The following is a 24322-nucleotide window of genomic DNA, read 5'->3' as shown; positions in this document are numbered from 1 at the left end:
TGACTTTGTAGCGTATAAAGCACTGAGATAACTAAAATTATCTCAGTTAAGGTCGTACTCTCAAAAATCTGGTGCTATCTCAGCCACTAAAGGAGATGTTGCTAATTTGAGTGTCGCTAGCTCAGATTGTCTTTGGGTTTTTTTTTTTTAGTGGGTTTTGGTTTTTGGATTTTGGTTGGGTTTTTAGATACAAAATGTGCAGACTAGTGTTTAGACACTTAAGCAGTGATTTTTTCCATTGATCACATTGTGAAGATTTAGTAAGGCTCGTGAAACATTTGGTTATTTTGCAAAGAATCTCATAGCAAAAACTTATGAGACAGTTCAGTTTTCTGGTCTGTGTTTATGTGCAATAAATGAAATTTTGATCCATGTGTTGAACAACACAGAAAATTAAAAAAAAAATCTTAATAGCTGTTCAGTAAGTGCATCAAATGAAGCCAAGTTTGGTAGAATGGGAAACAAACAGTAGGTGTACATTTAAACCAGTAAAATTCACATGGTACATATAGATAAGTTTATCCTTATAATCATCAATTGCTAATCTTAATTTTGCTGTCTTCAAGTTTCTGGAATGTTTTGCTTTGGTTAATTCTAATATCCTTTTAAAGTAGTTTGTTAGACAATATAGCTGCGTACATGAGAAACGTTCTTTTTGACAGCCTGTTCTTTGACATCCATGCACTATTTAGTCATGTGCCAAATGTATATTTACGCAAGCAGGATATAAATAGACACCTATTGTTATCTAAATTCATACATGAAAATGTTTCTTGGGTTCTAAACAGAATATAGGAAGTAGAAGATGTCCTTCTGGTCAGTTGGTCTCAGTGCTGTATGAGTTCTGTGCTTCAGTAAAATGCATCTGAAATTACCTATCTCTAAACAGACTTTGGTCATTAAAAAGCATTGCTTCTATATTACAGTTCAATGATGCCCTGTTGTATACTACTCCAGTTCAGTCAGGGATGTATAAACTCAACAACATGCTGTCGTTGGCTGGAATGAAGGTGAGTCACTTGTTAAAATAAGTCTTTCTCCAAATCTATTTAAACTGAGGCCTTCAAATTTTCAAAACACAACTATGTTTATCATTTGAAAGAGATCTTGAAGATCCTCATGTTACAGAGGAATCCTACAGGCTTAATGTTTCTTGCATGATGTGAGCTGTGGGATTGCTGTCTAGATGTCCCTAAAAAAAAACTCTGTAGCCCCAGGATCATGTCACCTGCATTTCATCCAGTATTGGCCTACTCTAAGATAGTCTGCCTACTTATTTTTTGGTTTGTATTTTGTTTAGACTGCCTCACTTTTGCCTTGTAACTGTTTTTTATTGCCCACACCCAGACATTAGGCTTCTCTGCCTGATAATCTTCTGGTGGATCAAATCTCCAAGGTTTATAGAGATCTGCTATAGGTCTTTTGTTTCTAAGCCTTCGTGAAAAGCATCAAAGTTAAGCCCCGAGCCCCTCTGGGTAGTGATAAGGGACATGCATGCCATATATTGACACGGTGTCTGATGTGACAAACCGATGCCTCGGAATTAAGCACCTTGTCTCTGGTCTTGTCAGAGAAAAGCACCAAGTCCAGCTGCAGTCCAGCTGCAGATCTGGTGCCCAGGTCCAAGCTTTCACAGGCAGAGCTGCAAAATCTCTTCTGCCAGCAGATGTCTAGTGGTGGCTCAGAATCTTTCTTAAATTTTAAACCTTCTTATGTTTGAAACTCGGTAGCTCAGAAGGGTCAGCAAGATGATCCAGCCCTTGGGGTATTGGGCAGATGCTACATCTTGTCCTGCAGCAGCAGCAGTGCCTTTTTTTGCCCAGTTGCAGGAGATGCTTAGTGGGCAAGGGGCCTGGGCGTGTTGAAGCACAGCAGGGAGATGTCTGGCAGCTCCTGAGCTTCGTTCCCCCATATGTCTCCAGTGTTCGTATGGGGCCACAGTGAAATAAAATGGTGGGCTGCATGTAATCTTAGTGCAGCTGGGCCCTCGACTGGTGTATGATGATCTACTTTTGAGATTTTCCTCTCCAATATACCCCCTCTGCAATAACAATGTAAGAGATTTTACAGTAAGTAGAACTAAAACAACTATAAAAGTACTGTTTCAGTTTCAGTGTCAAGTTTTCTCTCTTGACTGAAGGTTAAAAAGCCATCCCAGGAAGCATATCAGAATGAACTGAACATTGAAAGCGTAGAGAGATCCTTCATTCTTTCAGCAAGGTAAGTCTAACAAATGAATAATGATTTAAACCCCATGTGATTTCAAACAGGCTATGTAAGTTTTTTATACCTTATTTGGCACTTACATAATGAAAAGTTACCCTTTGCTAGGGTAATTGCAGAATAGAGGGAATAACAGACAGGTTTCTGGAAATAAGGTAGGCTTTGTTCTAATTTACTTTTGTTCACATTCAAAATCTGATTTTGAAAATTTAAGTTTATTTTTAAATGGGCCAGCAGAAAGGACGCCTGGTCACATGTAATAAGTTTCACAGATACCATATGAATTTGTAGTCCCTAATACAGTTCACCCTGACTTGTAAGGAAGACTGCCCATTGTGAAGTGATGGATAGAAGCACAAAAGCTATAGTAAATGTGGCCGGTATTTGAGCAATTTGGGCTTAAGGCTGCAGCTGGGAGGGATTCTGCTGTCCTCAGGACAGTTAGCTGTAAATCAGAGTGAATAAAACTCTTGGTTCCTCCTTTTCAGCTTAGCTACCCCTTCAGAAACTTGAAGTAAATTGAAATATTATCCTCTCACTGCCTTTCCTTGAGAGGAATAAGAATTAAAACTATTTCAATTCCATTAATTTTAGGCTTTGCTTTTCAGTATTTTTTTGTTGTTCCAAAATTACTGATATGCTCTGTCAGTGCATTAACAGGACAGGATATGAAGCATGACAATAAATTTTGATATTACTGGTAACTGATATAAATTGGAAGAAGTGATCATGGTCTTTTAGCTAAAATAACAGTGTTATTGAAACAAGAAATGGATCTCAGTGAACCTGAAATTATGGAAATCGCAGCAGTTACTGGAGTGATGCTTATCTTTACCCGAAAACAAAATTGTGTCATCAAAAGGATACACGGTCACTAAACCAGAGCAGCTCTGGTCTGCCTTCCCCGAGGTGCCTTTAGCAAAGACCTGGGTTCGTGGATTGTTGTTTTTACTGTGTTTAAATTGGAGTTTTATATGTTCTGACATTTGTGACAGTGCTGATACCAATGAAGACAGACATGTTTTGTCTTTTGTTTAGCAAAGCTGAAGCAAGGGCAGACTGCTTCGTTTGATGTGACCTTGTAAATACTGACACGAGGATGTCTGCACAAAGATAGCAGTATCTCTAGCTGAAGGGTAGACCAAGGTTAACCTTGTCAAAGTAGCCAAAGGAAGTAGCTCAGTTGTCTGAGCAGTAGTTATTTACAACAGACTCAAAAGGAGTATTTTTATAGTTTTTCAACAAATCTAAATGTTTCTTATGGTTCTTTTGCACACTGGGAAAATAAGATGCATTCCACAGTGTAGGGTATGATTCTCCTCCAGTGTAATATGAGCAGGTCCGTGCTGCTTAGGTGCCTTGGCGGCTGGGTGTCACACACATACGTAAAGACATTTATGGGATTGCAGTAGACAATGTGGATTTATCTCTGCTTGACTTGAAACAGCATTTCACTTTGAATTCAGTCGTTTTAAAAGATTGTAAAATAAATCATTGGAACTTGTGAAAAGATTATCATCTTGAAAAGCAACCTACCTACCTATTTTCCACAAAACAGGATAGACTTGTCTTTTTGAGGAACTGATTAAGCGGTAGATTAAAAGCACCTCCTGTGAGTTGCTGGTCCATAGCAGAAAACCCCTCTATATAACATTCTCATCAAATTGGACAGAGTTTGTGATGTGCTTTTGTCTTGACCTTGAAATTACTGGAATTATCTTCACATTACCAACTAAAGCTGCTCTGATTTGCTCTTTCTTTTTTAGTGTTGTTGATCTTGCATCTTTGGAGAGCATTCAGCTCTGTTATTTTTATATTTGCTGGAAGCCGTGTGTGTACAAGAGCCCTAAGTTACACAACAGTGACAGAGAAAGGTTGCATTTGCTTGGGATGAAGGAGATGCTGGGGGCTGCAGGTGTAAATGACGATTTACAGATTGTTATCTGGCTGCAAGCGAGACCTGGGTCTGTTGTAGTGTAGGAGGGAAACAAGTGAAAAACTACCAGAAAAGGGTGCTTGCATATTTTTTTTCTCCAATTAAATTATATTGTTCCTATTGATAAATATCCTGGATGAAGAGAATCAGTATCTTGTCGATACAGACTGCATCTTCCTTTGGATGATACCTCATTCTAACAGCTTCTTGGTTCCTATGTGGTAAAAATCTCAATTAGAAAATTGTTCAAATTAATCTTACAGATGTTGGAGACAAATTCCACTTCTGTGGTTTTTTTAAATATTATGTGGAGTGTACACCAAAGAAGAGATTCTGAAATGATCCTGGGGGCAGAAATGGAGAAGGGAGCAATTAAGCTGGTGAAAAATTGCTAGTAATAAAAAGTAAGCCAGTTAATAACAGAAGTATAGATTAATGCCTAGGCAAGAGTCTTTGTCACTTTGGGTTTAGTTTTACTGACTGCATTAGTATTCTCCTTTATCTAGTCTGGGTTGAGGTTTCAGTTTTCCTGGGATATCTGTAGGAATGTGTATTGCTTTACGCAGTAAAATGCAGTATTGTACTAGAAATGTCTTAATCAGAGAAACAAGTTAGTGCATCTGCGCGATACAGCACTGTGCAGAACTAAAGCTTTGGTCCTGAAAACAATAGTCGTGCCAGCCTGACGTGGTCGGAGGCCAGCTGGCTCCGTCCCCCTCAATAAGGCTAACGAAGAGCTACCCCAGGCAGACATAGCTGCATCGCCTCCCCTAACGTAAGGATAGCTCATGCAAGACTAGCTCAACTGGGAGAAGAGCCCTAAGGCTCTCATCCTGGAAACTAGAGGGCTAAACTTCTGTGAGCCCTCCTGGGACCACCACTGCTTGCTTAGCTCCATTGAGCACCTGCGACGTGTGCCCCTAGCACGCATGTTTGCCAGTAATAACAATTGCTGGGGCTCTCTGCAGTCCATTTAAAGCTTTCTACTGTGTTGTTAAATCTTAAATGAATTTTAAAAATAATAATTTAAAAAAAATAAGAAAACCTTACAATTTTAGTAAATCGACTTTTGGAAGGATGTAACAAATAGTGGACCTGCAGCAAGGGAGGTGGTAGGGCTTGTGCAGCTGTGGGGGAGGGCTGGAAGTGACAGCAGAAGAAACACTGCCTGTTTTGCAGCTGCAAACCATTACATAAATTCAGTTGCCGATGGCACTGCCTTTGCTCTTGAGTTCTGAAGGGTTGTAAACAACCCTAAAGGCTAGCTACCACTAGCAAACCTACCAAGCGCAAGCTCCCTCGTGAAATATTAGGATGTAAGCCATGTAGGTCGTTGTGCAAGCAGCCCTGTATGTAGCAATCCCCACGTGATGGGGGATGCTTAGTCTCAAAAACTGGGCCAACTTTAAACTTAATTATTTAATATAGTTTTAGGAACCTAATTAATCATAACCAGATTTTGAAAAAGCCAAAGGAGTTGTTTTGAGTTATGAATGTTACGTAGCTGACGCAGACCAGTTCTTCTTACCGGATGAGGAAGCAAAGGTAAATAAACTGAACAAAATGTTCTACTCAGAGGGTGAGGTATTGGGACAGACAATAATACATTGCTTTGCCCTTGCTTGTATCTTATTTCCTCTCCTTTTGCTCTGATTTTGTTGCTGTGTGTGCTAGATTGTCTTTTTCCCTCGTGCCTCACAGGCTTCCCCCGTGTTTACCTTACCAGATTTGTCCTCTCTGATTCTGTATAGCACTCAATTTCATGCAGTTCAAAGTCCCAGCTCAAAGTATTTTCCTTAAAGGTTCAAAGATGATCAAAGCTTCCAAATTCACCTACAAAAGCCATTAAACACTAATGAGTGTTCCACACCTAATTTGTGTAAATCATTGCTTTCCTCTTCCCTAACTTTCCTTTTTATATATTCATCATGTTCAATCCCTTTGTTTAAAAAAAATGAATTTATTTGACACTATTTAAGAAGTGAGGAATTTTAAAAATGTTGGTAGTAGATACTCGTTTAAATTTTAGAAGCCCATTTTAAGTTGGCATAGCATCTTAAGCGGTCTAGCTGTTCCTCTGCCACAAAACTGCTCCTTCCTTCCTCAGAGCCTCCTCCTTGGCGCTGGCACAAGTACTTGTTCAGCTGCGTGATGAACCCAGTCGGTAAATTGATCCAGAGGAAGGGCCGGTCGATGGCTTGCTTTAATACGGATTTGTTTCCCAGTCCAGCTCATTGCGTAGACGTGTGTGTTCTGGCACAAGGGAGAAAATAAGACCTAGTGACTGAGAAGGAGTATAGTAGGCTGCCCTTTGCAGCAGCATCAGCACGGATTTATATTATATGAAAGTGATGGTGTGCCCACGGCCTGAGGAAGTGCTTTGGCGTTGCACGTAATCCACTGTGGCTGCAGGCTCCTGCAGTGCCAGGCACTCCTTGTTCTCCCCGCTCCCCATGCCGTGCCCCTTCAGCCTAATGCTTTCCTTGCACTTGATTAGTGATCCACCAGCTGTGGGATAAAGAGATACAGCAAACTCATCTGTTTATCTCCTTGGGTTAGCTAATCTGGTGGAAAAAAAGAGAATTATTTCAAAGCAGCATGACGTAGTAGGAGCAAACACACAGGAGCACAAGGCTGGGGAAGAGACAGCACATTTTTTCTGACAGAAGCTCAGGGTTTCACAGGGTTAGGTATAACAAAATGCACCCTGAGGCAGAAGGAAGAGGGGGGGAAGGCTTGCTGAAATTTCAGAGTCCCTCTCAAGAGGAGGGCCCGTGCCTTTGTTCTGGGAGCACCATTTACACCAGTGTTACTCAAGCTATTCAAGTGTCCAGGGAGAAGGGGGAAGCAATGACATACAAGCCTTGCAACAATCACAGGGTGTTTTGGAAGGAGGAAAGGGAGGGAGGGAATCCACATTATAACAACACACACAGGAATCTTTTTTAGTATTAGTCAACACAAAGAACTGACATCATGCACAGTTAAAAAAACAATGCCAGTTTCAGTAGGAACTGGAGATGGTCTATAAAACTGAAATTGCAAGAGAGTTAAGTCAATGTAATAAAGCTAATGGAATTCTAATCAACACTTGCTTCTTAGTTTTAAATGTTAATAATAATAAAAAAATCGATTTTTTTTTTCTCCAACAGTTCTGCTACAGAAAGAGATGAGTGGTTAGAAGCTATCTCCAAGTCAATTGAAGAATATACAAAAAAGAGAATCACATTTAATCCTAGCAAAAGTCTTGAAGAGGTATGTCACAACATTAATATTGGTTTGTTCTCTTTTTGAATATAAAGTTTCTTTGCAGGTGTTTAAAGAAACAAGAGGCATTCCATAATGACTAATAAAACAGGATGGTAAATAAGTGAACAGATGATAGAACAGAATGATATTTCCTAATGTTATCTACTTCATAAATTTAAAATTATTTTCCTCCAAATACCCCAAACACACTTTCTCAGTTCTCTCAGTAATTCTGCAAACAGAAAGATGAAATGAAAAGATTTTGAAATATAGCACCTACTAATATAAATAGGCTGGTAAAGCTTGAAAGTCACACAGCCTTTTTGAACTAATTAAATGCAGCTCTGTCTTCAGGCTTGCATTATAATGGTCACTGATGAAATAGTAGATAGCATTTAAGACCATGACAATTTATCAGAGAAGGCTGATTATAGTTAACCTATAATCACTGATTAATATTTATCTTATTTCTCATCGCTGACTGTAATGGTATTCTGCCAATGTTCTCTCAGGCAGACCCAGAGAAACAGGAAGAAGATAGTCCGCTGGGATCAAAGGCTCCGATCTGGATCCCTGATACTAGAGCCACTATGTGTATGATCTGTACAAGTGAATTCACATTGACATGGAGAAGGCATCACTGCAGGGCATGTGGAAAGGTTGGGCAATTTTCTGATTATCATTTCTGTTTCTCATTCAGGCTTCTTGAGTAAGGTGTTTTTAGAGTAAGGTGTTATGACAGACCAGTGTTCAACCTTTTATCCAGTTACATGTTTCTTATTTTGCATTTTGGAGTACTATTTATGGTTGTCTTCTGGTTCTGCAGTTATGTAGTGCAGATGAAGAATGTTAGCTGAAATGAGAAAAATATCTCCCTCACTAATTTTTGTAAGATAAATAATGATTTTATGTTAGTACCAAGCTTATTTTATATTCAACAATTATGAAAGGTATAGCTAATAAGCCTTTATTTTTCTTGTTTTAATCAAGTGAGAATACAGAATTCAATGCAGTTGAGACATCCATGTTGTGGAGAAATTGTCAAGAGAACAATGACTATTTGTAGTTACTTCTTTAAAAGCTTATGATTTAAACACTTCAGTAACTCAGTAGGCTTGTTCTACTTTTCATGTATTGTTAATGTTGGCTTATTGACTTGTGTAATTCAGTGTTGGGGTTTTTTAATATTTAAATTTTTATCATTTATAGGAGGAAAGAGCAGCATGTTGAACATAAGGACATAGGGAAAGCTAAGATCTTAACCATTTTCAATGTAAAATAGTGCTTATTTCAGGTTCTGTTACAGGCTTAACAGTGCTGAAGTGAATGTCTTTGAGCATTTGGTGATTTACAGGTGCACATCATGTACAATAATGCTTTTATGTTTCCAGATTGTCTGTCAAGCTTGTTCATCAAATAAACATGGTTTAGACTATATGAAAAACCAGCCAGCAAGAGTATGTGATCATTGCTTCAGGGAACTACAGAAACAAGGTAAAATCTTCACAAACTGTCTTATTTTTGCGGCCCTTATTAACGTGGTACATCTATGCCTCATCGTTACTGCTGGGTTCAAGTGCCTAATTCTGCTAGTGCCTGCAAAGTGATAGGCATCTCAGGTTGTAAGAGCCCAAACAAGTTTCTGTGGAGTAAGCTGGGAAGTGAATTTGCAATACATGGGCTCTTCCTTCCAGAAACACACATGCATTTGCCCTACTGTAATGGTCTGTAGCTGATGCTGCTTTCTTTTTGAGATAACTAGCGTTACGCTGCTTTCCATTAATCACAGGGTACAAGTGTACGTTAAAGTCCTTGCAGCTTATCATGACCTCCCAGTGGCTTCACGTGTACTTTTACTCTCTGTAACTTGTATGCCTGTAAACTTCATTTTTGTCAGCTAAGCTGCTGAAATAGCTGAAGTTCTGGGTCTCTATAAAGACATAGGCTTTCATCTTCCTGAAGCTGAGTCTTGTCAGCCTCAAGCCTCAGCTCATCTGGAATTCAAGAAGTTGGCATATCTGCACCTCGGTTCTGAGGGCAAACTCCTAACTGTTGCCTGCTGCACACTGGCAACATGGATTTCAATGTAAAACACCACAGCTAGAGCTATTTTCATTGAAACGCTTTCAGAGAACATGGTACTACTGATGCCTGCTGGAAAACAAGGGTTAGATAGCCTGGTGGTAATAACATTTGCTTAGAGAGGAGGTCCAGGGTCAGTTTCTTCCTCATCCTGAGAGAACTCAAATTCATCTCTTTGAAGGAGCTTCATATCATTATGCAGAAAACAAATGTAAAATCAATGGGGGCACATCCCAGTGAGGTGGGATTCCAGTCACATCTCACAAGGCTTGCTCTGAATTCGTGGTCCAAAGATTCTAGTATAAAATACACAATTGAGCCATAAACAGGAAATGAAACAGTTTGCTGCCCTTCCCTCTGGCAGGGGCTCCGGTTCGACATGAGCTCTCTAGGGTATCAGGAAATCTGTGATACCCCAGTGAAATAATCAAGCTGTGGCTTCCGGCATGCTGGGGGTGACATTTCTCATGGGGATGTGGAAAGCAGCATCGACAACCCTTGAAGTGGAGGTGGGAGTCTGTGATGATGAGGAAGGTGGATTGTCTGGGCCACCTGCAGGTCTCTGCATTGGGCACTAGAGGCTGCTGTGCTGCAGGCAATTGCAGGTGCTTTTAGCTGGGAAAAGAGCTGCAGAGCAGGTGCAGTAGAGCTGGCAATCCAGTTACTCTCCTGCTCTGCTCATTATTTCAGAGCCTCATCATGTTCAGGGACAACTCTAGAAGTAGACTTAATGAAGCTACTTGTTGCAGGCTGGCTTGTAAAATAGTGGTGGGTGTTGCTAGAAAAGGAAGTTTTAAAGGAGTGAAGTGTTGCGGAAGTCTTCCAAGAGAGATGAAGGAACTGCCTGCGGCAGTGGAGAAAGACAGCACGTTGTCTGGAGATGGGAATCTCCAGAAGTGTGTGTGTGATGGCATGATGCTGAAGAGGAGTCCTACAGCATCCATACTGAAAAAAGCTGAGAAGATAACAGATGTAGAGAATTGAAGGACAGAGAGTTGGGGAACAGAGGTAAAGCACAAACTGGACTGCAGAAGATGTCTCTAAAAACTTGGCGTGTCTTGGGTTTTTAGATGTCTCTAAAAACCTCGTGTATGGGCAAAGGTAGTTCAACATAAAAAAAAAAAACCAAACAAAACAGTCTTTGAAAACAAACTAGACCAATCTGTTTAGTTGTAAACTTCTTGATTTGGGTTTTTTTTTTTAGCCTGACTGTGATTTGGGAGATTCTAAGTCATGGTGTTGATGATAATACTGGCAAGTGAATTCAACACTGAATTTAATGTTACTAGGTGCTAATCTGAAGTACTGTAATCAGAATAAAAATATTAACAGCTTTTTAGAAAAGAAGTCCAAGAAGGCCTGTGTTTAGTCATGTGTGACATGAAAGCAATATATTCATCCTATACATTTTAGATAACCAGTGCACTCCTAAGAGCGGATCCCCAGTCAACCATAAATCTCCATCAAGTGCCTTGTCTACAGTATTACACAGCATTCCCTCTGGAAGAAAGCAGAAAAAAATTCCTGCAGCCCTCAAAGAAGTAAGTGGTTTATTGGTCAAAAGTAATGCCTTGTTGGTATTATATCAATATTAACAATGAAAAAATAATTCCATATTTTAGCCATCTTCTCTAGAATCAAAAGTCAAAAGTCACCTGTAACAGTGGTTTGAGCTGTAGTTTTATATAGGCAGGGAACTGAACTGTGAAGCAGTATATAAACTGTGTAAACAGCTGTGAGACTGATTCAGAGAGATAGTCAGAATTCTAATTTCCTTCTTGCTTCCCTTGTTTCAAGGACTTGTGATTTAGCTCCGCACCAACAGTCAATGAGAAGACTCCTACAGCAACTTAGCTCTTGGCTTATGATTAGGAAAGGTAGAGCTAAACTCTGCCTGCCTACACTGGAGGTCTTGGGAATGGGAGGATGCAATTTTTCTTATATAGGAATGTATGTTCTCCTGCTGTATGTTGTCATCAGTGTTTCAGCCCTCTCTTGTCCTGTTGCATCCAATTTAAGTTCCAACCCTTAGTGTCTGCAGAAACCTTTCTTCCAGCCAGATAGGTGGTGGCAGACAAAATAAATTTTATTTCAGCCATCTGTGTTAATTAGGAACATGAACTTGAGATCAGGTAAGAATTTGAGTCTTCGACAGGACAGGGCTCTGGACATCTGTTTTAAAAAAGCTCTACTGCAAAAACCTGGACAGATGCATAACTCTTGGGTGGTGGGTTGGTTTTGTTTCTTTTTTTTTCACTTCAGGTTTCAGCAAATACAGAAGACTCTACAATGAGTGGCTACCTGCACAGATCTAAGGGCAGTAAGAAACCATGGAAACACCTATGGTTTGTTATAAAAAATAAGGTGCTATACACATATGCTGCTAGCGAGGTAAGAGCCTACATATTAGAAATCAAACATCCAATGATAATACCATATTTGTAATAAAATTGTTTATGATCTAGAAACAAGCTAAAGATTAGATCACTTTACAGTGATGGATTTGATTGCAGTGTAGTATTTTGAAAAGGCCCAGTGAGCTTGGTACCATAATACGCTGATACAGCTATGCTGTTTCTGATTCCAGACCTAGCTTTGAGTATCTGCACTGCACACCGTTGCACAGTTGTAGGTACGTTCTGAGTCAGTTGAATACATGGGGGTCTCTTTAGATGCATCGCACTGGACTAGTGGCAAAGCCAACATAATAAAAGCATCTTGAAGTATCTTGTTCTGCAGTCCCATAAAGTATTTTGAATGTTTGGAAAATAAGCAAACTAAATCTCTTGACTTCTCCTCAAACTGTCTTCTTCAGCCTGGAGTTACTATTTAATATACAGTGCTGCAGTAGAAAATAAAAAATGCATCTTGTCTAATGGCATTTGCTCTTTTTATTTAGAATGCGTAGTCATATCGCAGTGTGGATTAATCTCTAACCAATACATACATAAGCTCCACACATTGCAGCGGGTCCTGAGGATGTAGTTTTATTGCATCTTAGAACGTTTTGCAACATACATGGATGTATTGTAGCACTGGAAGATCTTGGGTTTCACTTTTTTTATTGTATGTTCTAATTAGCTAATAGCTTTCAAGAGCAAAATATCCAAAGCATCTCTTTAAAGATACTGCGATCCCTTACTTTCTTTAAAAATGGTTAAGCCCAACCTATCCTGACTGTGTGAAGAGTTAGCCTTCTTCACCTCCACGCCACCACCCCCCTGGTTGTTTCCTGGTTTGTGCTCAGATTTGCTCCTGGGTTGTTCCTGCTGTAGCGCCAACCTTTATTTTAGCACTTCTGAACTACGTCCAGAATCTGTGATGTTATTTCCATCACAGTGTTGGCAGTAGTCAAAAAAGCCAAGTAGTTCTAAAAATATCCTAAATAATTAAGTACAAAACAACTACTTTTGCAAAGATTTGAAAAATATTTCAGGGCATTGTGTCTCTTCTGGCAGTTGCAAAGGAGACTTTGGCAACTAAAGAAAAGGCATCTTAGTCTGTGACAGTCACCTTAAATTTTCTTTTGCTTGGCTTCCTTTGAGATATCAAACTTCCAGAGTAGCTTCAGTTTGCAGTTTGCAATCACGAAATTAACTCCTTCCTATTTTCTTAAAACTAAGGAATATCTGTCCTTATTTTTCATCTTGATGAGCAGTTGCAGGAGACATTGTTTGGAGAGTCCCAAGGGAAGGTTATGATGGCTGGTCCAGTGTGGCCTTAGCCAAGAAGCACCACTTAAGCCACTTACAATAGTTCCAAGTGATATAAAGATTAGTGGTAAAAAGACCACTTATTAGTGGTATAAAGACCTAAGATAGTAAACCAGATTGGTAAGCCTTTACTTGATTATTTTCCAATATCAAAAAATGCTGCTTTCACAGGATACTGTTGTTTCAATGCAGAGGCAATTACCAAAGTCTTCACCTGATGTGTCCATGTTTATGTACATTCTTTGTTTATTTTTTTTTCTATCCAGAAGCATTGCAGGACTGTGCCTAGTTACAAAACAGTATTTTGGAATTTGCAGAGGATGAAAATACTTTTTTTTTTTTCCCCCCTTCCAAAAATGCTGTGCATTGTATTTATTAATTAAAAGACAAGAGTATAAAATAAGGAAGTAATTGAGATGAATAAGGAAGGGAAAAGGTTGCCTTTTTAGCCAGATTTTGAAATTAAATGAAAAGGTGGTAAACAGGTCTAGCTTCTCTTGCTACTCTTTCCTAGCTAACCACTGTTAACAAGCGCATGTAGTGATAGAATGAGGGGTAATGGTTTTAAGCTGAAGGAGAGTAGATTTAGATTAGCTATTAGGAGGAAATTCTTCACTGTGAGCATGGTAAGGCACTGGAACAGGTTTCCCAGAGAGGTTGTGGATGCCCCCTCCCTGGAAGTGTTCAAGGCCAGGTTGGATGGGGCTTTGGGCAACGTGGTCTAGTGGAGGGTGTCCCTGCCCATGGCAGGGGGGTTGGAACTAGATGATCTTTGAGGTCTCTTCCAAGCCAAACCATTATATGAACACTCAGCAACTTTTTTCCTCATCCTATTAATTTTAAGCAATAGAAAGCAAAATAAATTCAGCTGTCAAAAGCACTAGAGTGTGACTCCAGTGCTTGAGAACATAGGTTACATCCATAGCTCCTCCTTTTACCATCCTCAGTGCAGTTAATAGCATATCTCATATCACTTTTAAGACATGGAAACTTACCACTAAGGTTTTTGGAGAGAACACTGGGCTAGATAGACCTTTCGTCTGCTGCCAGGTGGTAGCTGATCTTTTGATGTAACAAAGTCCTCACCAGGCAGGAGGATGAGACTATACAATGAAAGACAAGGTAGATGTTATCAGGAAAATAAAAAGAGGAACGGCAATGGTGAAATCTAGGAGGTTTTGTTACTTTCTGTCCCGATTCATGCATGGAGACTATAAAAAGCAGCATTTTGTGCATGACTATTTGTAACAACTTGTTTGTTGTATAATCTCTTGCAATGGTATGGTGCATGAGGAAAGTCTAAATGCATCCCTTAGTATGTCTTACAAACTCTAATTTTGTCTTGTTTGCTTTCTTCCCCTGTAAAATAGGATGTGGCAGCATTAGAGAGCCAGCCTTTACTTGGATTCACAGTCAGTGAAGTAAAAGATGAAAACTCAGAGTCTAGAGTGTTCCATTTACTGCACAAAAACACTTTATTTTACATATTCAAAGCCGATGATCCCCATTCAGCTCAAAAGTAAGAAACGATTTGAATTCATTTGTGTTACTTTTTCTAGAAAATATTTCAGAAGTCATAAATGTTAATATTCACAGATTAAGCATATCTACAAAAGATGCATATCATATAATATGTAAACAAAACTTTTAGAGTACTGAAACACAAGGTCCTGGTTTCATGAGGACTTCTGAAATGCTTTAAAGAAGCAGACTGTCCTCTGGAAAAAAATGAATGAAGGAGAATGCAAAACTCTAAAATAAAATAAGAAATCTTTCTTTTTCCTAGCCCATTCCTCTATCCCGGTCTGCTCAAATGAAAATTGAATGTTTACCTTTGGAGAAAGTCAGAAAATGTGTTTTAAGAATTAACTAGTGTGTCCCTTTTTTATTTCCAGCTGTAAATTGCAGTTATTTTTAATGAATATGGCAGTGAAAAATAAAGCAAACCCTAAAAAGCAAGGGACAGAAGTCTGAAGTGTGTGTGCAGATGTGCATAAGCACCTAGGCACGCTTAATATGTTCAGACCAAAAGCCTGAATTCAAATTCAAAGAACACTCACACAAGCTATTTCAAGTCCTGCTGATGTGTCTGAGTTTGGAGTCATATTTATCAATTTACGTACAGTGTGCTTTTATATAAATAACCTAGAAGCTTGGTCATTAATCAGCAGAAAACATTTGCTATATGATTCATAGAGTAAATTAGAAATTAGCATGGAAGCAATATATTTATGTTATCTTGCATATATGCCTAGCTTATCTGACTGGTTTCACTGCAGTTTTCCCAAATGAATTTTACATTAAAAAAATAGATTTCATGCGCTAACTAGTCCATTATTAATACTTAAGCATTCAAATGGCTGCAGGTATAGCTTTGTGTAAATAGGGATATTCTAAAAAACAAAGTAGCCAGGACAACTGAAAATTTTGAACAGCTGAGAACGTGGTTAATGACACTTCTCTATGCACAAAATCTGGAAGTCTTTATTTGAGATTTGGGGGTATTTTGACCTGCAGATGCACACAAATGTTTCCTTGTTAATTAAGATACTATTCTCTTGTGTCCACTGTGTCCTTGTTTGTACTATATAAAACAAAACTAAAAAAATGCAAGGCATTCAATAGCTTTGTTTTCCTATTCAGACAATGGCTTTCGTCATCAGTAGGAAAACTTGAAATTGGACATACTCTATTTTGCTGAGCCTAGGAATAATATATTAAGTACCTTAAAGTGCAAGCTTTCTCCAACTATTTAATATCCTTATGAGATTTATGCTGAACCTCCAGAATAAATGCTGCTTTGATAGCATTAAAAGAAAAAACAACATACTGTGGGCCTGTATGCATCAGTGGACACTGTTTTTTCCTGTTAGAGCCAAAGAAATATCTGATGTGTTTGTGTAAGTGCAGTAATAAATTTTAACAGATGTTTATTTTTCTATGAGCTTTTAAATTTCTTACTCCAGTATTATGTTCAATGCTTAAGCTGTTTATGAATTTGTTGTATTTGTATTCCATTTTAATTATTTTTGATGACTATATGGCTGTGGAAAATACAGTGAGCCCTAAAAAGTCTGGGATAGAAGTTTGAGTTGTGTGTGCAGACAGGCATGAACACTTACACACACTTAATATGTTCATACGAAAAGCTGGAATTCAAAGAAGATGCACACAGTTATGAAGTCAAACAGTCAGGGCAAGGAATAGCCAGTGTCTGTGACTAACGTTCAGATACCCTGTGGATACTAAGACAGGGTTGAATTTCCATGATAAAGATAATTTTACAGTCTGTCTCATTCAGTTCTCGCAAGATTTTCACTCAGGAAAAAAAATCATCAGTATGTGGTCCCTTAACTTTACATGCACACAGTTTAGCCCTTGCTTGGAAGACAGAATTATTCAATTTTTTACTGTATTTGTCAGTGTAGCATCAGAGTGTTTCAAAACATAAATTTTTGCAGCACCATTGGAAGGTGAGGATGTATATCACCCTCATAATCAAGTAGGAACAGAAACCACAGCTATAGGGGGCAAAAGTATCTGAATATTAACTTTGAATTTCCAGTTTAAGACACCTTGGATCAGCTGTTTGGGACTTCCCCCCTCCCATTATATATTCACAGATATAATGTGCAGGATATCTGTTAATATGTGATTCAGTAGTAGCACATATTTTGCGTGTGAACACAGGGAAGTTCTTTCCTCATGCAAAGGCCCAGCCCGTGTACCCTGTGGCTTCCTCGCTCAGCCCCTCACTAACACCCTCGTACCAGCTGCAGAAGCAGAGTGCACGGGTTATGCAGATGGCTGCCTCAGCTGTTGTAGTGTCCTGATTCATCCCAGATCACGTTTGCACTGAAGTAAGAGAAGGGAATACTGTTTGGTTTGGTTTTTTTAAAGGTATACAGTCATGGCATTAAAGTTGGCAAAACCTTGGCATATCCTACTTTTTGAGCATTTGATTCCCCATCTTTACTTGTTATTTATGCACATAACTGCAGTATGGAAGAGGTACAACAAAAGGTTTTTATCATCTGGCCTTGTAACAATAACTAATACATCTCTAGCAAGCTCTGTATGTTTGGACTCATTGAAAAGATTTCTGGCATTTGCACTAACAGACCAACTAGTAGTGGAAGTATGATGTTACTTTTTGTGTCAATCTAGTCACCACAGTGTGATTTATACTTTTATCAGCAACTTCCTAACAGCGTTTGATTTTTCTAATAGGTGGATAGAAGCTTTTCAAGAAGGCACCATATTATAGCAGTGTCAGCATGATGTCTGCAAGTTTAAAGGAGAATGTCCAAGGATGGTGGTAAAACAGACTACCGCAGCTGTTCAAAGAAATGGAATCCTGCCGTCTCAGCCTACACAAAATTGTGTATTTGTCAGGATTAGAAGTTGTTGCATTTTTAGTGTAAGGTAGTATTTTTTTAAAGAATTGTGTGTATTTCTGTGTTGATACAAAATGTGTTATTTATTAAATTCCAATGTTTACTTTAATGGTCAGAATTATTTGTGAGGTCTGCAATGAGGCCCACATCTTCAGAATGGCAGGTGGTTGGTCAACATATTCCTAAAGTTTGTGCTTTTTTAAAAAAAAAAAAAAAATCTGTTGCAATTGTACAGTTCCTCATGATTTGTGTATAGGTCTTGAGTCGCTGATGCTCACTTTGCAATTTAGCAAGAACAGACCAGAATAGGAATTTCAAAGGTTTGGGATCTGTTGGCTGTGTAAACTCCTTTATGAAAAGTTGTATAATATTGCTGCTCCTCTCCTTGAATGGCAGTTAAAGTCTTGCATACCAGTACATTAAAACAGTACAATAAATTCTGTATCACAGCAGCAATTGCAAAGTACAGTTCAATTACTGAAAAAGAGAAAAGGGAAAAATATTTTCAAACAGACTTTGCAATTACAGAGATAAGGCACCAGAGCTTTTACAGTGCTACAAATGCCAAAGAGACTAAATGAGTTATCTTCAAACAATTGCAGGACAGATTTTCTTTTATGTTTCCAGTAGTAATTTAAAGTAGAGTAAAAATTAAATTGTTGATACACAGGGAAAAGACAAAATATTTGTTTCAAAACTTTGTGTCAAATGAGCTCTGTGTGCAGTATGAAACTGTATAAACGTTCAAAGAATGTTAAAGAAATATATGCACCTCCCCTCCCAAAATTTTAAACTATCGTATATTTAAATATTGTGTTTAAACTGGAATTGCCATATCAAGAAAACTCAGCTTTTTTAGTGCAGACGGCATTGAAATGTATACCATTCTTTGAAATACCTTTTGTTTACACTATGATTTGTTCTGTTTGACACTTTAAGACACACTGCAGTTTTAGGGGTTTGGAGGTTTTTTTTCTTTAAGAAAATTGTCAGTATACCTCAAGAGGAAATACTTACTGATGATTCTGGTGCATTTATTCTATTTAACTTTTGAAACAATTTTAACACTGTAATAGCATAAATGGAACTAAAACTATGAAAAACACATGAAAGTAAGCCATTTTTACGTCAAATGCGATGCATATGTAGCCAGTTAATTTTGCTGTGTAAAACACTTTCAGTAGTCCTCTGAATCAAGAAAGCTGTGGTAACAGAATCAAGAGCAATTCACTTTTAATTAATAGTTTGGATCCATGTTAATAGCTATTCTATGGCCTCACAAAGGAAAGAGAATAGATGTTAGAATAGTTAGTAGTCATCACAGAAAGGCCAGGAATGAAAATGCAAACCAAAATTCTCTTATTCCCTCAGATACCTCAGGATCGGGTCTAAGATACTAACGTAGCTCTGAAGAAGCTTGATTTTCCAGAGCTTCTGTTAAGTTAGTAGCAGGCTTGGAAGCCTAATGCTTAATATTAAGTATACAAGTAAAATTTCACTGACTTCAAGCATTTCAGTAGAGTACCTTTCTGAATCAGGGACTTTGGGCTGTAGATCTGGCTTCCCTCATGAATACTAGAGATTTGACCAGACAGTGTTTGAAATTCAGTGGGAGCCTGATCAAAGCCTTTGTTCTCTTTTATTTTAATACAAGTGTGATAAATGAATATTTTTCTCTTGTTATATATAAAGGGCTTTTACTTAATTTTCCAAACCAGCTGCTGACTGAAGCCACGTAAGCTATTAGCATGTCTCTTTCAGGGTGATTCCTGACATGGTTTTTACTGTATCCAAAACAAAACTGATACCAATGTAACATAGATGTGATGTGGCTTTTCCAGTTGATATTATCAAAGGGAATAGCTTCTTAATATTTTTATAGATGGAAAGCCATGAACTGGCAAATGAATCAGAACTCTAGCTAGGAGCAAGCTAATTTAATTTGAATTTATGGTTTGATATTGATCTCCCTGCTGCAAAACAGAGCAATAAAAGTCAAAACACATACTGCATAAGGTGCCCAAGTTCTGCCTCATGTGCGGCGTCAAACTACCTCTCAAGGATTTGGTGCAGAGTGAGAAAATAGTTTAAAGTGTTCTGTAAAAATCAGAGGACTTCTTCCAGAAGCAGTTGATCAATCAAAAAAATCTGTGACAAAAATAGATTTGAATGGAGCCTTAAAAACAATAGTACACATATAGCAGTCTAATTCTGTGTGAAGTAAATTGTCTTTGCAAACATGTTAGTCTTTTCTTTTTTCTCCAGCACTCCAGTGCTGTGTCATAGGGAGAACCCAAAACGTAGGCATTTTCATAATGCTTTCAGATGGTTGCTTTTCAAACTTACCCTATTTCTCTAGCTCGCCTCCCATTTTGATTAATTACCATCAACAGTAAAGCATTCACTTGATTTGACTAAACACTAAAACAAGACCAGAAGGTTTTTAAACACCTGGCTACCTCTTCTTATAAGAATCTATAGTTAATAATTAATTTAAGATTGGTTAGTAGAGTATGAGACAAACATTAGCATTGAATATTAGTTCTAGCCTCTCTGTTCTTGGATAAATGAAACATTCTAAGATTCTGAATTCTCTTTAGTTTAAAACTATTTGTTTTTCCCAAAGGACTTAAATGGATAGCTGAGTAGCTATGGAACACATTTTACTAAATATTTTTTGCGTGTGGGAACTTGATTACTCGATTACGTATATTACATCATAAAGTAAAGAGATGTTTGGAAAGACACATTCAATGCATTTGTTTGCCATAACTGCTGTCCCCCGTATTTGCCATCCAAATAGGCTTTTATTTGGAGCAGTCCTAAATTGTATTAAGTGAAAGAATAGAATCTTTATTTTGTAAATGAAAACAGTTTAAAGTTGTAAATATTCCTGTGGATAATGTATCATTTTGTATAAATAAATTCACATTAGTTGAGTCTGCATGTTTTTTAAAAAATATTTTCAGGTTTTTATGTATTACATAATTTGGGTATTCATTGATTTTTCAAATGGCAGAATTTGCTGTCATTATCCTGCACATCAGTCTTGCTTTAAAATTCCTACTATGTATTGCCTTTATGAACAGAAAATGGCTCTGTGCACATGATGACGCTGTGCTGGACCTGACCACCTGAAGCATTAGCTTTAAGTGAATTATCTTGTTCATGTCAGCCAAGACACTACAGTCTCACTATCAAAACTGGTGTCTCTGCTATGAAAATTATTTCCATCTTCCTGCCCTCCTGTCTTTCCTTAGCTGCCTCGTGCCATCTAGTTCTTCACTTTCTGTTCCTTCTTCCACAGCCCCCCAAACTAAAAGCCCATGCTTTCACAGGTCCATGAGGTTTGTTTTCCATAAAGCCCTTCCACAACCAGGCACAGAGTCTGTGCTGGAACACGGCCTCCAGACAAAGCACAGCAATACAAAAAATTGCTCCTGAGCAAGCCCCCACATGTAGGGCACCAGGCAGTGGGGTTTTATCTCCTGAAGCCCCCTCCCAGCCCTGGGGAATGACGGCCCATCCCAGCTTCATCAGCCCAGGAGGGAACTAGGCTCCTTATGCCAGTGTCTTATTTTTGTGAGGATGTAGGATTTTTATTTTTTTTTTACTTAAAGTAATCCCATCATCCTTCTCTTAATGGTTGCTCCATCTGATATTCAAACTAGTTTTTTAAAATCTTTAGCACATTGTTTTGGATAGACATACCGGTGGCAAAGAAAGCATCCTAAGAAACCATCATTCTGAAGATTTAAAGGAGTTAGTCTGCGTGAAGGTCAAATGAAGGGTGTTACATTAAATCCTTTTGCAAAATCGAGTTCTGCTGTAGCTATTAAAGTGTGCCTCAATCACAGTTTCTGTTGGCATAAGTATTTGAGCAGGGCCTGTGAGGGAGAGAATTGTCTGTCAGGTTAGTTATGCTGCCTCCTTTACCTCTCCAACAGATGTTTGAAAGCAGTTCGTTGATAACTTGCACTAACAGCATGAAGGGTTTTGCTTCTCTGCATGTTTTTGATAGGGATGTGTCTCTGGTAATCCTGGCTGACACAGCTACATAGATGTGCCTCTGTCATATAGATCCAGTATGAATTGGGTCACTTACTAAAAAAATAAATCAAGACCCATTTTATTGGTTAAAGTGACATTTCTGCTGTATTGAGGATATCAGAATACTTGCGTGAAATAAGCTTTAGTACAAATTCTTGGTGTGTGTTAAACTGCAATAATCTTCATTTAGAAAGTGGATGTGCAGCTCAGGCTAGCGAGGAAAGTGACAAGTACTGTACATTGAGAGTGCTATAACATTTGGCACTTTAAGGAAATGCTTACCAAGTTAATTGCTCCAATTTAAAAATTCTTCAGAAGGTTCATTTGCATTTGGCTTTTGGGAATGCATTTGATTAAAAAGCAAAATATGATGCTGGCAAGTACTGACTGCACTAGTGATCCTGAGCTAGATGCAAGTGTAGCTGTGGGACTGGGGACAGGAAGAAAAGCAGTAAAGGAATTCTCAAGACAAGAGCAGGAATGATTTTATTAATGTTAACACATAAATGGCTTGTATTCTTTGGGTTTTTTTCATATCTCTGCTTCTCAGATGTTGATGCTTACATCATCTGATTCAGAAGAAATTGCATATAATGGTCTAAACAAATTTCAGATAATGAAATTGTGCATACAGCCCTGATGGCCTAAATGATCTTGAAGTTCCTGCTGATGTCTAACCACAGCTATACAATCTTTTGTTGAACAGACGGAAGAAGAGGGGGGAAAGGGACATATTTAAAGTATAAAATTCTTACTTAAAATCAAGGTCACTAAAATAATCAACATAAACTAAGTAATCAGCCAACACAACTTTGGTCCAAATGAATGGCAAGACCTAGCCAGAACAGCAGTTAAGTCGTTCCCTGGGCACTTTTTCTGAAAGACCTGCTCCAGGCGGGAGTGCACTCATTAGCAGCCAGGCTCCCCATTGCCTTTCCAAACCCTGTTCAGAGTAGTGTTGACATCTAACGAAGTCATTTGCTGCTGCCACGCTGGCGGAGAAAGACAGCTCTTTCCAACACCGCTGGCTGAAATGCTCCAGTCGTATCTCCGTCACGTTGCACACGTTTCAAACCCCATCTGCAAGGCTCACCTAGGTATCTGCCTCAGTGGAAGACCCCACCGAGCTATCCAAAGGCAAGAGCACAGGCTTTGCGCCTGCGGTGTTGAAACCCGACAGGTTCCCGTTTCCTTACAGAGAACCGCAGCGGGGATTCCCAGACTCAAGTCCTCTCGATGGGCGCGATAACGCCCGCAGGGCTGTCAGTACGACTTGGGGCAGAGCCACGTTTCCCCATCTGTGAGGGTGCTCCGCCTGAGGCGCCCCCTCCGAGGAGCGCTTTGCTCCGGGCCCGGCCCGCTGCCACCTACCCCAAGGCACCTCAGCTCTCGGTGCTCCCCGCGGCACGCTATGTCCGGTGGCGGCAGCGCCCGCCAGTGCAGACAAAAGGCCGCCCACACCCGCCGCGGCGGCGCAGGCCGCAACACTGCCGCCACCCCGCCCCCGGGCGCCGTTAACGGTCACCGGAAGGGTGGGGAAGGTGAGGCGGGCGCGACAGCGGCGTCCCGGGCCCCGCCCCGCCCCGCGCGGACCCCTCCCCGGCGGGCCCCCAGCCCTCCCCGCAAGGCGGCCGGGCGCGAGCGCAGGCGCAGCCGCCGGGGCGGGGCGGGGCGCTGCCGAGCGGAGGGGGCGGGGTCGCGAACTCTGACCTCCGGGAGCCGGAGCCGCCGCCGTTACCACCACCACCACCAAATAAGCCCGCTGGAGAGGCCGCTGGGACCCCCAGGTGAGTGAATTCTCTGGCAGCGGCTTAATGGCGGCGGCGGCGGCTGCGCATTAACAGTACGAGCCCGCGCGGCTGCTGGCCCGCCGCCTCCGCGGAGCGGGGCGCCGCCCGTGCCGTCCCGTGCCGTTCCGTCCAGTCCCGCCTCAGGCCTCGGCGCGTTCCGCGGGCGGTCCCGCGCCCCCCGACCTTTCACCTACAGGAACCGCTTACGTCTCCCGCCGTCCCGTATCCGGGCGGCGCCGGTTGCCGCTTCCCGCCGGCGCGGCGGGCTCCGGCCCCTCCTGCTGGGGAGAGGGAGCCGCGGGGCGAAGCGGCGGCGGCGGCAGCAGAGTAGCGGCGGGTGATGCCACCCTCGTGCTGGGCTCCGGCCCCCCCCCCCCCCACTGCCGCGGCCCCGCGCAGCCATTTTGTGCGGGGCGCCGCGCTACGACCCCGCTGGCGGCGGCGGAGGGCGAGCCCGGGCGCTGGCTCCTTCCCCCTTCCCCCTCCCCGCGCCGTCTCGCCGCAGCCCCGCCAAGCCCGCCCCCCCCCCCCGGGGAGGGTAGAGGCGAGGGCCGCCTGCCGCGGGTGAGGGGAGGACGGGCTCGGGCGCTGGGCTGAAGCTTGGCCGCGCTTCTCCTTCCCGGCGGCCGCCGTGCGCCGTCTCAGCGCTCCGGGGAGGGGGGGAGGGTGACCGTGTTCCCCCTTGCTCCCGCCACCCCCCACCCCCCCCTCGCCACTTTGTGCCTGCTGATACCCTCGCCCCGCCGGTTCGCTCTTCTCAGCTTTCTCTGGCGCCTGTCGAGGATCATTTGGGTTAAGGCAGTGTGTCATGCCTAACACTCGCTATTATTTTTCTTGGGGCAGATGATCCTGTCGCTGTTCCTGATTTTTGTCTCGTTGGGT

The 24322-nt window shown here is 40.7% G+C and overlaps 1 protein-coding gene across 1 annotated transcript in view; it reads left to right on the top strand.

Moving 5' to 3' along the window:
• The window catches only part of FGD6 (FYVE, RhoGEF and PH domain containing 6), a 75268-nt gene extending 54722 nt beyond the window's left edge, over positions 1 to 20546 (top strand). Inside the window, exons 13-21 of the mRNA XM_075748811.1 lie at positions 927 to 1010; positions 2141 to 2220; positions 7312 to 7414; positions 7921 to 8067; positions 8800 to 8902; positions 10904 to 11031; positions 11753 to 11881; positions 14574 to 14722; positions 17434 to 20546. Coding sequence (XP_075604926.1) covers positions 927 to 1010; positions 2141 to 2220; positions 7312 to 7414; positions 7921 to 8067; positions 8800 to 8902; positions 10904 to 11031; positions 11753 to 11881; positions 14574 to 14722; positions 17434 to 17470 — 960 coding nt within the window. The 3' untranslated portion in view covers positions 17471 to 20546. The remainder of the gene's footprint in view (positions 1 to 926; positions 1011 to 2140; positions 2221 to 7311; positions 7415 to 7920; positions 8068 to 8799; positions 8903 to 10903; positions 11032 to 11752; positions 11882 to 14573; positions 14723 to 17433) is intronic.
• The last annotated feature ends 3776 nt before the right edge of the window (positions 20547 to 24322 follow it).

The sequence above is a fragment of the Balearica regulorum genome, chromosome 1 (genome assembly GCF_011004875.1).
Source record: "Balearica regulorum gibbericeps isolate bBalReg1 chromosome 1, bBalReg1.pri, whole genome shotgun sequence".
Taxonomy (NCBI): Eukaryota; Metazoa; Chordata; class Aves; order Gruiformes; family Gruidae; genus Balearica; species Balearica regulorum.
Note: the sequence above shows the minus strand (reverse complement) of the source record. Positions and strands in the feature narration are given on the sequence as shown.